This window comes from Schistocerca americana, chromosome 8, assembly GCF_021461395.2.
Source record: "Schistocerca americana isolate TAMUIC-IGC-003095 chromosome 8, iqSchAmer2.1, whole genome shotgun sequence".
NCBI lineage: Eukaryota > Metazoa > Arthropoda > Insecta > Orthoptera > Acrididae > Schistocerca > Schistocerca americana.
The window spans coordinates 195,850,210-195,866,058 of NC_060126.1; the positions used below are offsets into that span (position 1 = coordinate 195,850,210).

At 39.8% G+C, this 15,849-nt stretch overlaps 1 protein-coding gene and 1 non-coding gene across 2 annotated transcripts in view; one reads left to right on the forward strand and one right to left on the reverse strand.

Moving 5' to 3' along the window:
* The window catches only part of LOC124545376 (conserved oligomeric Golgi complex subunit 5), a 128,771-nt gene that overhangs the window by 7,756 nt on the left and 105,166 nt on the right, over window positions 1-15,849 (reverse strand). The window contains exons 11-13 of the mRNA XM_047124287.1: window positions 13,626-13,759; window positions 9,617-9,863; window positions 4,245-4,376 (exon numbers count right to left, since the gene is read on the reverse strand). Of these exons, the coding sequence (XP_046980243.1) occupies window positions 4,245-4,376; window positions 9,617-9,863; window positions 13,626-13,759 (513 nt within the window). The remainder of the gene's footprint in view (window positions 1-4,244; window positions 4,377-9,616; window positions 9,864-13,625; window positions 13,760-15,849) is intronic.
* Window positions 13,080-13,154, forward strand: Trnat-ugu. The gene has a single exon. It is a non-coding gene; the product is annotated as a tRNA-Thr (tRNA).

Genomic DNA, 15,849 nt, shown 5'->3' on the forward strand with positions numbered 1-15,849 from the left:
AAAGTCACTATGTTATCATGTTTTATTTGCTTCAAACCAATGGAGTTCAATATGTTCATGGTATTGAGTTTCCTATTTTGGTTTAAGCATATTATAAAAATGCAGTATAAGGAGAACTATGTTTAATCAACAAACTGTCTTGGGTCAACAAATTAGGAAGACAAATTGAGAAGTGAATGTGAGTGAGGGCAAGAAGAAAACACAGGGAAAAGTAACATCAGAAAAAGGGGGTGGGGGGGGGGGGGGGCACAACTTACGTGGGGGAGAGAATGTGTGGGACTGGAATTTGAAAAATATGACAGACTGAATTTAGAAGCAATCAAAGTGCATGTTGATGCCTGTTAAAAATCTATATTTTCACAGAAATTTCTTGTAATACTTTTGCTGATTTTTGTACTGCTTATGGTATTTCCGACTTTATTTCACACTTGGACATCACATGGTATGATGTCAGCATGACTATAGGACCACCTGAGACTGGGTGTGCAGCACATGGAGAACTGGGAAGACAGTGTATGTCAAACAGCAAGTAGTTTTTCACAGGCATTGTGAGCATTGCGAACCACAAGTACTGTTGCCTGAAGAAGAGGAGATGGTTGACCATGGTCAACTACAATGTATGACCACTACATTATGCAACAGGCAAGAAGGGACCCATGTCATTTAATACAATTCCAAGGCACGTAGTCTCCGACTCCACTGTGACACAATGCCTGTAGGCGGTTGTTCTCTTTGCCCGATGATCAGTAAATTTTGTTCTGTCGACACCTGCACATCTGTAGCACTGTTTGTGATGGTGCCAAGAGCACAGGGACTGGACCAATGAGGAGTGGGGACACATGCTCTTCCCAGGTGAGAGCAGATTCAGTATGAGCAGTGATCCTGAAGGCACCCTTGTGTGGGGAGAGGTGGGAATACATAATACATCCATATACAATGTCAACATGATAGTTTTGGTGGTCCTGTTGTTATAGAGTGGGGAGCATAATGTTGTATGGGTGCACTGATCTCCAAATCTAAGTGGCTCCATTCATAAGTCAACATTATTGTGATACTGTACTCCTCCCCCGTGTCTGTCTTTTCAGGGCTGCATTTGGCCTCGACTTATTTTTTATGGGTGACAACACATGACTGCAGTATAAGTGGAGCAGCTCTTGGAATGAAAGGATGGACTGTTCTGCCTGTTCCCCCAACTTACATCCCATCAAGCATGTGTGAGATGTGTTGGGCAGATGTAATGCAGCATACCCACATGCAGCAATGACCAACCAGGAGCTGTCAACCACATTGGTTGAGAAATGTTAACACCCTACCGAAGAACACCTTACCAACATTGTGGCCAGCATGGGAGTACATTACACAGCATGTATTGCAGATTGTGATGATCACATGCCCTGTTTGGAACCGTGTCCCACCTTTTGTAATGTCAAAGGGACCCTTATAGATCATGATGACTTGAGTGTAATTATTGTCTTTGAATAACAGTGTTATTTCTGTTCACCTCATTGTGTTTCTTTCAGATACCTTCTGTAGTATATTGCAGCAGTTCTTTCCATGCACAGTCCAAATTTCATCCCACTATGTTTCTTGGCAGTGAAACATCAAGCGAAAGTTACTTTCATCCATAAGTTTTGCACACCAGTGTACTTGTGTTGGATATACAGATTTAAATTTTTTTGCTGTCATGAAGAATAGGCAATTTTTACAGTTGTGATATTGCAGAAGCATTGTTATCATGCGTATAGTTCTGGCTATTTTAATAAATACATTGTATTTACTTCAAACCACTTGTGTTATAATAGATTTCTTTGTGCACGGTTAGAGTAAGAACTGGATATTTGGCTATATTACACTTCCAACATTTTTGTGCATCAAATACCAGGCTAATCATTGAATTGAGCATTCCATTTTATGACTTCCAGTTTTATTTTTTTCAACAATATTTTGCATTCTGTAATTCTTTTGTACTACAGCGGGTTGTTTCCAATTCCAATGTTAGAGGGAATGTGAAGGATCAATGTGATGAGCGAGTGAGTTGTAGGCTGGATTCTAATTTGAGCCCAATTTGCATGGACAGAAAATTGGAGCTGTACTGAGCCACAGGAGGTCACTGAAAAGGTCCATTCTGGTGCCGTGTAACAACACAACAGATTACAGTAAGTTATGACAGCACACTAACGAACTGAAAAATTTGTTAAGTAGATGTGGTATGACTGCTGCGGAAATTGACAGTGAAGTTGTGTGATGGGAGTCTACATTTCTGCCATTGATACTTTGTGTTTGGTATCTCTGCTCCTCTGAATACTTTTATTTGGTTGTTACAAATGGAGACTTTTTTGTGATTTTTATTTCTTTAGGATGGAATCTCTAGTCTTCAAAAGAATTATTATTGCGCCAAATGTAATTCCTAAAACTTGTGCTTATCATTACACAAATGTATCATTACCAAACAGAATGAAGAAAACACTGCTAATGTATTTGCACTTCTCTTTGTTAACAATATACACTGCCTGACTAAAAGTGAAGCACCTTGAATAGGAGGAAATCAAATGAAACTTTGCAGACTGAGAGGATATGCCCACTTATCTGCACACCCTCCTGCCACAATGCATACACTGACTCGATTGGGAAGGGCATTATAATTCTTGATATATTGGATACTGGCACTGGGACAGATTTGATAGCTGACCTGGTCTTAAACAGGTTTTCTCAGGCACAGAACTGGGATTTTGCTGGCCCTGGGAGTACCTCAACATCAAATAAATAGCTCATAGACACATGTCCCATGTGTGGGCAAGCAGTGTCCTTTTAAAAAATGCCACTATGATACTGTCACATGAGAGGCAACACATGAGGATGCAGGATGTGTGTGATGTACCACTGTACTGTTCTTGTTTCCCTAGTCACTGCCAGCCATGACCTGAAGTCATACCTGGTGGCTCCCCGCACTATGATGCTAGGAGTATCACCACCACAGTTCTCCAAAACAAAGGAAGATTAGAACCTCTCATTAGGTCACCACCATACTAACTGACAATTACTGTCCAGAGTAGCGCAGAGCAATGATTCATCACTGAACACATTCATCACAAGTCCATGCTTCCCTGTCATGACACCACTCCAAATGTAGCTGTATGTGTTGTGGTGTAAACAGCAGTATATCCATGAGACAGTAATTCCCTAGTACGGCTGCTGCTAGTCTCTGACCAATGATGCAGGATGACGCTGAATGTTGCAGAGTGTCCACCACCTGTTCTTGGATGGCAGGTGTTGATGTGAAGGATTTTTTGGTGTGCTTGGTGCACAGCAAATTGCTCCTCCCTTGTGGTGATCAGACACGAGTGACTGTAACCTTGACTATGAGTATACCTGCCCTCACACCCACATGTTGCCAACATCAGGCCACTGGCATATCTAAATGCTCCAAAAATTCAGATACTGCACAATTCGACATGCTGGATGAATTGAGAGCCATAATGGGGGCTCTTGCAAACTCAGTCATATGCTGGTAACACTGTTTCCAACTTCCCTGTGTCTTTCACAGAGATCCTCAATATGTTATGCTGTTCATATGTCTTCTAGACCCCAACAGGTTTGATAACATAGTTAATGCACTCTAGTGGCCATTCTACCTGTCACAGAGAACTGTAACTCCAATCATTCACATACCCACTGAGGTGTGTATGAAGTGACAATGACATCCGACCTTGTGTTCTGGGTGCTTCTCTTTTTTTCCTTTTTTTTCCCCGAGTAGCGTAAGTGCAATGAAAACCAAATACCTGAGGGGGACTTTCAGTATGGACCACTAGTGAAGTTGGTTCTCACAATATGCAGGTGTGTCTGCTTCACCAGGTCATGTTGAAAGACATTGAGTGAATCTTCACTCGGAAATAAATGTCAGAAGTAAGAACCTGACAAAATCAAACTACAGATAATCGGTAGACCTTTATTCGTAAAAAAGGGTATGTTTTTAAGCTATAGCAGGCTAGTGACTGCAGCCACTGCAGTAGACAAATGCATCGCTACACCATGGGTGTGGTCTATTCCACTTTAGGAGGCCATGAGGCAACAGGTATCGTAAACTACAGAATCAATGTGTTTTAATAAATAAATTTGGATTCAGTGATGGAATTTCATTTTAATCATCACACAGTTACTCATATATTCAAACATGTTTACCAGTTTGCATTCTCAAAGTTTGTGAAAGAACTTAATATATATAACTATCAGTTACAAACACTTACCACTTTGCAACGAGTTCTTGATTTTGGAATGGTGCCAGATATGTCGAAACAGCTCTAGATATAAAACCCTGAAGCTCTTTCATATAAAGTGAGCAATTTGTTTCACTTTTCTTGCTTGGTGGTCCAGTTTCACTGTTAAAAACAAAATGGTATCCTTATAATCATAAAAGTAGAGTTCTGTTTTTGAAACAGATATTGTACATAACATATTAAATGTTTATAGTTCTCTATAGGTACAAGGACTATCTGGAAAAATGCACCATTCCCATACCAAAGTGCACGGTAGCCCAATACACATCTGTCCATGCTTAGTCGAAGTCTGTGCTGCCAATCATTCTTCTACAGCAGTCATTCAAAAATTGGCCAAATGTAAGTTTTAAAAATATGTCGGAAATTAGTGCTTCAGAAATGTTCTCACGAAACATCCTGAAAGATTAAAGCTATGTATTGGACCAACCTGGAAGTGTGCCTTTCAAAAGCAATGCTTTTCTTGACTGAGCTATCCATGCACGACTCATGACTTGTCCTCACAGCTTCAATTCTGTCATTATCTTTCTCCTACTTACCAAACTTCACAGAAGCTCTCCTGTATCCAGGATGTATAAGCAAAAAAGAAAAAAAAAATTCCCAGATTTTTCCCGGATTTCTTGGTTAAAACCACACTTTTTCCCGGATGAAAATACACTTTTTCCATGTTAAGTGATATTATAACTTCCCTGGGAACTGTAAAACTTGTCAATACTTTCAATGGTTTAGGTTTTATACACCAGTGTAGAATTTTCTGGCACTTCAGAAAACGAAAGCCAGTCGAGTTCCACCCAACACAGAAACACAGAATGTTAGTTTCCAAATCATTGAAACCGAGATTGTGATGGGCTTTTGTAAGCCAATCATTGCGCATGTCACGTGATCCCACCACCCGATTGCAGCAGGTATTCAGAGCATAGGACACGTGATGTATTCAGCCAATAGCAATATCACTGTTCTACATCTACATCTACATCGATACTCCGCAAGCCACCCAACGGTGTGTGGCGGAGGGCACTTTACGTGCCACTGTCATTACCTCCCTTTCCTGTTCCAGTCGCGTATGGTTCGCGGGAAGAACGACTGTCTGAAAGCCTCCGTGCGCGCTCTAATCTCTCTAATTTTACATTCGTGATCTCCTCGGGAAGTATAAGTAGGGGGAAGCAATATATTCGATACCTCATCCAGAAACGCACCCTCTCGAAACCTGGCGAGCAAGCTACACCGCGATGCAGAGCGCCTCTCTTGCAGAGTCTGCCACTTGAGTTTATTAAACATCTCCGTAACGCTATCACGGTTACCAAATAACCCAGTGACGAATCGCGCTGCTCTTCTTTGGATCTTCTCTATCTCCTCCGTCAACCCGACCTGGTACGGATCCCACACTGATGAGCAATACTCAAGTATAGGTCGAACGAGTGTTTTGTAAGCCACCTCCTTTGTTGATGGACTACATTTTCTAAGCACTCTCCCAATGAATCTCAACCTGGTACCCGCCTTACCAACAATTAGTTTTATATGATCATTCCACTTCAAATCGTTCCGTACGCATACTCCCAGATATTTTACATAAGTAACTGCTACCAGTGTTTGTTCGGCTATCATATAATCATACAATAAGGGATCCTTCTTTCTATGTATTCGCAATACATTACATTTGTCTATGTTAAGGGTCAGTTGCCACTCCCTGCACCAAGTGCCTATCCGCTGCAGATCTTCCTGTATTTCGCTACAATTTTCTAATGCAGCAACTTCTCTGTATACTACAGCATCATCCGCGAAAAGCCGCATGGAACTTCCGACACTATCTACTAAGTCATTTATATATATTGTGAAAAGCAATGGTCCCACAACACTCCCCTGTGGCACGCCAGAGGTTACTTTAACGTCTGTAGACGTCTCTCCATTGATAACAACATGCTGTGTTCTGTTTGCTAAAAACTCTTCAATCCAGCCACACAGCTGGTCTGATATTCCGTAGGCTCTTACTTTGTTTATCAGGCGACAGTGCGGAACTGTATCGAACGCCTTCCGGAAGTCAAGAAAAATAGCATCTACCTGGGAGCCTGTATCTAATATTTTCTGGGTCTCATGAACAAATAAGGCGAGTTGGGTCTCACACGATCGCTGTTTCCGGAATCCATGTTGATTCCTACATAGTAGATTCTGGGTTTCCAGAAATGACATGATACGCGAGCAAAAAACATGTTCTAAAATTCTACAAGAGATCGACGTAAGAGATATAGGTCTATAGTTTTGCGCATCTGCTCGACGACCCTTCTTGAAGACTGGGACTATCTGTGCTCTTTTCCAATCATTTGGAACCCTCCGTTCCTCTAGAGACTTGCGGTACACGGCTGTTAGAAGGGGGGCAAGTTCTTTCACGTACTCTGTGTAGAATCGAATTGGTATCCCGTCAGGTCCAGTGGACTTTCCTCTATTGAGTGATTCCAGTTGCTTTTCTATTCCTTGGACACTTATTTCGATGTCAGCCATTTTTTCGTTTGTGCGAGGATTTAGAGAAGGAACTGCAGTGCGGTCTTCCTCTGTGAAACAGCTTTGGAAAAAGGTGTTTAGTATTTCAGCTTTACGCGTGTCATCCTCTGTTTCAATGCCATCATCATCCCGTAGTGTCTGGATATGCTGTTTCGAGCCACTTACTGATTTAACGTAAGACCAGAACTTCCTAGGATTTTCTGTCAAGTCGGTACATAGAATTTTACTTTCGAATTCAATGAACGCTTCACGCATAGCCCTCCTTACGCTAACTTTGACATCGTTTAGCTTCTGTTTGTCTGAGAGGTTTTGGCTGCGTTTAAGCTTGGAGTGGAGCTCTCTTTGCTTTCGCAGTAGTTTCCTAACTTTGTTGTTGTACCACGGTGGGTTTTTCCCGTCCCTCACGGTTTTACTCGGCACGTACCTGTCTAAAACGCATTTTACGATTGCCTTGAACTTTTTCCATAAACACTCAACATTGTCAGTGTCGGAACAGAAATTTTCGTTTTGATCTGTTAGGTAGTCTGAAATCTGCCTTCTATTACTCTTGCTAAACAGATAAACCTTCCTCCCTTTTTTTATATTCCTATTAACTTCCATATTCAGGGATGCTGCAACGGCCTTATGATCACTGATTCCCTGTTCTGTACATACAGATTCGAAAAGTTCGGGTCTGTTTGTTATCAGTAGGTCCAATATGTTATCTCCACGAGTCGGTTCTCTGTTTAATTGCTCGAGGTAATTTTCGGATAGTGCACTCAGTATAATGTCACTCGATGCTCTGTCCCTACCACCCGTCCTAAACATCTGAGTGTCCCAGTCTATATCTGGTAAATTGAAATCTCCACCTAAGACTATAACATGCTGAGAAAATTTATGTGAAATGTATTCCAAATTTTCTCTCAGTTGTTCTACCACTAATGCTGCTGAGTCGGGAGGTCGGTAAAAGGAGCCAATTATTAACCTAGTTCGGTTGTTTAGTGTAACCTCCACCCATAATAATTCACAGGAACTATCCACTTCTACTTCACTACAGGATAAACTACTACTAACAGCGATGAACACTCCACCACCGGTTGCATGCAATCTATCCTTTCTAAACACCGTCTGTACCTTTGTAAAAATTTCGGCAGAATTTATCTCTGGCTTAAGCCAGCTTTCCGTACCTATAACGATTTCAGCTTCGGTGCTTTCTATCAGCGCTTGAAGTTCCGGTACTTTACCAACGCAGCTTCGACAGTTGACAATTACAATACCGATTGCTGCTTGGTCCCCGCATGTCCTGACTTTGCCCCGCACCCGTTGAGGCTGTTGCCAAGTAGTGTCAACACAGAAATACAATAAGTTAATGGTTTAAATTAATATACATACCTTTCACATTTAATAATGGTTTTGAAGATTAATACGCTAAAGAAGAGAAAAGCGTTCACTTATAATATTGGTCTCATTTTGCACATGTTATACTTTAACACACATCACACAAATGTGCCAGTAAAATTTTAAATAATGTCTAGTCTTCTGGGACTCGAAATTCTTCTTACTGGCTGGTCCTCAAAGTGTTAAATTCAGTGGACAATTGAAACTAGCCAACTGCTCAAATGAACCTAATGTAAACAGTTGTGACATTGCACTCACCAGAAGCACTTTGTTATTATGAAGTATTTCACAGTCTTCATCCTGAAGCCTTTGACACACTTTGCTTTTGGCATATGCTTATGTGCGCACTGTGTCTTGTCATTGTAAATGGCACATTTCCTTTGGAACTTAAGTTTTATTTATTTATTTCTCTCATTTATATTTCATTGTTGCAGTATTATTATGCAATAGTGGGGTACAAAAATTCTTTTTTAGAATATCAGTTCTTGCCAGTCAAAATCACAAAAATTTAACCAAAAAATAAAACAATGAAAAATTCCTGGAATTCTATAACTATCCCGGATTTCTCCCCATTTTCTGCCAGATGAAAAACTTCTGGGATTTTTCCTGGATTTCCCAGGGCGTGTACACCCTAGTACCCTTGCTGGATTAGCAGTCTATCAAGGCACACACAAAATGTCCTATGAAGTTTGGAAATGAGACAAAAGATACAAAAAAACTGTAACAGTGCGAGCTCAGTGACTAAAAAAAAAAAATTGCCTATGAAAAGCAAAGTTCTGGATTTGAGTCTCAGTTTGGTACACAATTTTAATTTATTCAAAAGTTTTTAAATAGCACTGACATTGTTGCAGCATTTAACATTCATTCTGAATTGAATTTATTAGTCTAATAGCACACGTAATCTAAATTATTTCATTCAAGCTCGGGAGGCATATCAAAATTTTTCTATAAACATAGAACAACTGATGCTAATAATAGCATTCTAATAATAATAAAACTTTATTTTAAAAAATAATATTAAGTTACCCCATTCTCAAATTATCATTCCATCCACAATTCTTCTACCAAATAGTAGCATTTCGCCAACAGAAGCTTTCTTACTTTTAGAATCTGTGGTTTCATATTAAATACGTTTTGCCCTTTAATTTATTACACATTGTTATCCCAATATATTGTGGAGTTTCTGTATACAATTTTAACTGTGTGTGGGTAGCACAAAATTCTTTTTGTATCTCGTGTTGTATTTGTGGTTGATATAATAAAGTAATTCTTCTCTCACCCGTAGCAGGATTACAGTATTGTAAATGGGTATGGATGGAACTGCTTTATCCCTTTACTTTTGTGGTAAGCTATGTGCTTAAAATTTATACATAACACTAGTATTTAAAGTTGTAACAAACAATAAACGAGATTCATTCAAACATAATACAGCTAACTAAACAAAAGGTAACATGTATATCAATGATACTTACATGGAGAAGTCCTCATTGTGCATGGTCAGTAAAATAGCCTCTATAGCATCTGTTATTGATTCAAACAGAGGTGAAAGAATTGACTGTGCCAGCGTGTCAGCATGTCCAACTGCTTCTGCAACAGCAGCTGCAGAGTCTGATGGTAAGCTTGCGCGCATGTTGGTGGTAACACGTAGCACTTGACTCGAGAGGCACGACAACAAGTTTACTATCTTTACATTTGTCTGCTGACCCGGTGTGCATGGTCCTATTATGTACGATAAAAGAGTGTGTTGAAATATGAAAACAACTAGAGGTATAGTTTTACAGACTATCCATACTATAATCCGATAATATTAGTATATCTTGATACACTTAAAACAGATTACACGTGTTGCTGGTCGAAATTATGTACTGACACATGCCACTCACCGACGATAGCAACTAAAGCAGTTTATGCAGTATAATTTCATGTCATTCACCGAGAGGAAGGGTTGACTCATTTGACACAACAGCACCAACAGGATATTGTCACTTAAAGCAAGCACTGTTTTACAAAGTCAAAACTGACAGACCCTCTTTACTTGGTGTTAACACAGCACGAGGATGCACCACAAAGCATTGATAATACAGCAAGACTGATTTGAGGAGTCAACAATTTACAGTATATGCAGTACCAATTCACTTATATCTTTTCATTCACCATGAGGAGGGATTGGTTTATTTGACAAAACAGCATAAATTGTGTAACATTGTAGTGCTGCAAGATTGGTCTGAGGAGTTAACAAGTTCCTTCTCTAATATTGTTACATAGATGTTCTAAAACATTTATAATTATTTCTCAAGTTACTGGGCCATCACCAGACAATAACAGACAGTTTTCAGAGACAAAAGCACACTAGCATTGTCTGCAACAATGATAATTAGATATTGCCCGATGATAGCCTTGTACATTGACAACTCATTTTCATGAAATAAATAAATATTGAAAAACCCTCAATTTGTATTTTCATGGTAAATATAATCATAAAACTTTTAATTGCTTATTTAAATTAAATTACTTATGCATGCAAACTTAAATTCAGATTCAGCTTTCTGTAGGGGATATCTACATCATGATCATCATCAGCAGCATCAGCAGCAGCAGCAGCAGCACCAGCTGTCCTTATAAATCTCTCAAAATAAATTTCCTGGCTATCTCACACATAACCATAGTGTAAACCCTTTCTTCTTACATTTTAGGGTTATCAGACATACGGAAACTCATGGATATGCCCTACATTTTAACCATCTGAGAGACAATATTTTGAAAAGTGTCAAAGTCCTACATTTTCAGACTCAAGTAGTGAACATCAGAAAGCTAACTGGTAACTGGGAAAATAGAAATGAATAATTGGTTTTTGCAGCAGCATAGATCTAAACTTGGGAAATTGTCCTACAATGATAAGTGGGTTGGATATTTTAGCAGTGGCAAGTATGAGGATTGCCATTCTGAACTGCTGAAACTAGTTCAGTATTTATTTGATATTCCTGTGCACAACACTAATGTTGAACGAGTATTTTGACTAATAAGAACACAGTGGGCAGTTTATCTACTGATTCTGTCGAAGGTATTGTTTTTGTGAAATACAATATTAAAAACTTCTTCAGTTGTGTGGAATTTCTTGATTATATTTCAAACAGACTACATGTTTTGAGCACAATTAGTTCTTCAGAGAAGTATTACTGACTATAATTATCAGAATTTTAAGAAAATATAAATGTACATGCCTGTGGATATACATATAATAGCATTTAAATTATAACTTTACATTATTTTTGCATTAACCGATAATGTCCCACATTTTTGTCAAACGCCCTACACTTTTACCACTGTCTCCCACATTTCCATTAAATAATCTGGTAACTATATACTACTGGTAAAAGTTCAGTGTTACTGAAACTTCTATTCTTTGAGTTCAATACAATAGATGACAAGTGTTTCAAATGCACCAGCTTGAACAGGAAACTGTTTTAAACTTTTTTCCTTCCTTTTACAGTGTCCTGACCCACATCTAATATTTTGTACAATCCAGAATGCCTCATTTACTAGTGACTAGATCAAGATTAATCCATAATTTTCAAAAGACTTTTTCCACTGTTAAGAATTATTCTAATCACCTATACTTGTGCTACACACAGTTCAGTGTTTCTCACAGAATGGGAGTACTGTGGAAACTTGTTTAATTTTCTTTTACATATTAATCAAATTATTGTAATGATTTCCCAGCACATATTGTATTGTAATAATAATAGCACAACAGCATTTGCAAGAATTAACTACTACAAGCTGGTAACCCACATGTGGACTCATGTGACGTGAGAATCTGAGCTTAAGGTAACCAACCTAACTACACACTTCCTAGCTGTAGCCTCAAAGGGAATGCTGTTTTCTATCATTTGTTGAGAACAAGTGATTATCAACTAAAAGTATGGATATCTGTGTAGGTACATCATTCAGGTCTTTGTAAGGATGTAGAGTTGGATGGAATAATGAGAAACTACAACCTTTTCTCATGGAAGTAAAAATGTGTAAAGAGCTAATGAATATTTCAATGCACAACTCATTTACTGTCCATCAGTTTCCTGAGATAACAAAGAAATGATCAACTGTAAATTTCTTGTAACATGACTGCTGAAAACTCAAAGAGAAAAACTGCAATCAAGGATTCTATTTCCAAGTTTACCACACTGATAGTTGAATTTACATAATCATGTTCTGAATGTAAGAAAATTCTATTGTTAATTATTACTGATCAATTCATTAATTTTAAACAAATGATTTCTGAGCTAGAGTAGCTTAAACAAAACATTGTATCCCTTCACCAAACAGCTTTGCAAATTACCAACAGTAGACTAGCTGCAAGCATGGAAACCACTGACTAAGGATTATTAACATCACATATACCGTTCATTTGCAGCTGGCAAATTTTCAGCAGCCATAGCCCAGACCTTTGCAATAGCCATAGTCATGATATATACCTTTAAACAAAATTAGAACCTTCAGCTGCTAACGGGCGTTGATATATACCAACAGGGACAGGTGAAAATGCATGCCACGACTGGGACTCGAGCCCGGGGTCTCCTACTTACATGGCAGATGTTCTATCCATCTGAGCCACTGAGGGCACAGAGAATAGCGCAACTGCAGGGACAATCTTGCACACGTCTCATGCGAGACCCACATTCTCATCTTGTATGTCCACACACTACATTTGTAGTGTCCCACCCCAACACACTCATTACTCATGGAAGACATTACTCATGGAAGACATTCTTGCCAATTCCTGTAAGAGTTTGGGGAATATGTGTGCATCCGCACAGAAGGAGGTCATGGCCAGTGTTACCAGAAGTATATACTTATGGACATGGGCATACAAGGTGAGAATGTGGGTCGCGCGGGAGGCGTGTGCGAGATAGTCCCTGCAGTTGTGCTATCCTCTGTGCCCTCGGTGGCTCAGATGGATAGAGCGTCTGCGCTGTAAGCAGAAGATCCCGGGTTCGAGTCCTGGTTGGGGCACACATTTTCACCTGTCCCCGTTGATATATATCAATGCCCGTTAGCAGCTGAAGGTATTAATATAATTCTAATTTCGTTCTATACGGCTGCAGGTCATCAATGGTGTTTCTTCTTTTGGACATGTCCGAAAGAACAGATACCATATCCATATAAGTATATACTTTCAATGTCTGTTAACAAACCCCTAGCAGAAATGTACTCAAGATGTAATAATTGAAAGAAAAGAGATAAATCACAGAAAAATATCAATGTTAAGGTTTAAGAAAGCATTTGTCCAACTCAACATATAAAACTTAAGTGCGATGAAACAAAGTACAAATCAGATCTTGTGTGCTTAAAAAATAACAGCAATTATTACCTGAAGCGTAAAGTAACAGATAATGGAGCAACAAATTTATTTCACACTTTATTTGTACTATTCTATGCATGCCTTTTGTCAGTTTGAGAGTTTTTTTGGGTATTTATACTCACCTATGACTTGAGTAGCTTCACCATCAGTTACTGTCAGTTGTTCACACTTGAGGCAGAAAAGGCGCACTGCCTTTCCGATATTACGAGCCACTGTACGGCTAAGGGTCTCATCCACCAATGACACACTCAATTCACTGGAGACGAACATGAAATGAAAACTTTGAGGATAAAACCTGATACAATTAATGTAAAACTGTGATACTGTCAATAAGACAATCATTGATCCGAAGAAGTTATTTTCAGAATTATTAATTTGCATCTGTATCTCCTTTTGATAACACAGTTAACCTGTGTCAAGATATTATTATTTTACAATATATCAAAATTTTTGATTGACCCAGTATAATAACTGTGACTTCTGGTAGGTCAGAGGATTAGTGCCACATGTGGATATGGCACAGGAGATCAGTTTGGCGACTAGGCTGGGGAGGGGGCAGGTAATGTCAGTCTGTGAAAGCTTTAGCAAGAACTTCAGCATAATGGACAAGGGACTGCTCGTCATTGCAGATGTGCTGTCTGCTATTGGTCAGACTACATAGGAAACAAATCACTTTCTTCACAGTCCTAGAACAACTACCACCCCCATTACCTCTAGGATTCCTATGCATCTCTATTGACGCCACCTGCTTATACACCAACGTCACCCACACTAATCGTGTTACCACTATCAAACACTAACTCTTTCAATGTCCTTTCAACTCTAAACCCACCACCCACTCCCTATACATCTAATAACTTCTGCATACAAAACTACTGCTTCTTTCAGCACAAGATATACGAACAAATATGCGGCGCCTGCACAGCACCCACCTATGCCAACGTGTTTCAAGGGCCATACAGAGAAATCCTTTAAATCATCCAAAATCCCAAACCGCTTGTGCGGTCCAGGATTACTGAAGGCATCTTCATGACCTGGACTCAGGGCCACAACAGTATATTCTCATTCCTCCACAGTCTCACCATATTCTCCCCAAGCTGCTTTTTCTTGTCTTCCTTACTTCAGTGTGGCAACTTACTGGATGTTGACCTCCATCCCTCCAATGTCACATACATCTCTTCCCATAAACAGTATCTGCATTTCAGTAACTCACATATATTCCACACTAAAATGTCCATCTCATTTTCTGGGTCATCTGTGGCACCTACGAGCAAACCCTTGTCCAGAATGGTGAAGGTTTTATTAAGGGCTTCACAGAGCCTGTAGTAGCCACAAACAGATTTCATATACATATCCAAACATGTGAGAAGCACCCTACTTAAATTCTTCCCCATAAAGTGGTATTCCACTAACCACCATATCCATGAAACATCCTTGTCCATCCCTATGTTACACCTACTCCCTATCCCTTTCCACACATGGATCATACTCCTACGGAAAACCCAGGTGCAAGACTTTTCCTACGCGCTCAACCAGCACTTCCTATTCTAGTCCCACCACAGGCATATCCTGTGCAACCAGCAGCAGGGCCACTTGTGAAAACAGTCACATCTTATACCAACTCTGCTGTAACTTCTGCACAGCATTTTAAGTAGGCATGGCTGTCAACCAGCTGTTCACCTGAGTGAAAGGCCACACCCATATTGTGACCTAGAGCAGAGTTGTCCTGTGACCATCCAGTGGCACATAATGCTGATAAGCACATATGCTTGACCCGAGTGGCTCCTCCACTACTTATGCCATGTGGATCCTTTGTCCCCAACACCTATGTCTCTGAATTATGTAGATGGGAACTGACCATGGCCCTAACTTCTTTGCTCCTGCTCCCTCTGTGGTGCCACTGCCAGACACCACACTTGCTAGGTGGTAGCCTTTAAATCGACCGCGGTCCGTTAGTATACGTCGGACCCGCATGTCGCCACTATCAGTGATTGCAGACCAAGCGCCGCCACACAGCAGGTCTATTCTAGACGGACTCCCTAGCACTCATCCCAGTTGTACAGCCGACTTTGCTAGTGATGGTTCACTGTCTACATACGCTCTCATTTGCAGAGACGACAGTTTAGCATAGCCTTCAGCTACGTCATTCGCTACGACCTAGCAAGGCGCTATATTCAGTTACTATTGATATTGATATTGTGAATCATGTACTGTCAAGAGCGACATTCATCATTAATGGATTAAAGTTAAGTATCACACCAGCTACGTCCGCTTTCTGAATTCTAATTTCCTTGTCATGTTTCAGACCTCACGTCAGTATAGTTCTTCCCTCCTCACGCCAGCCTG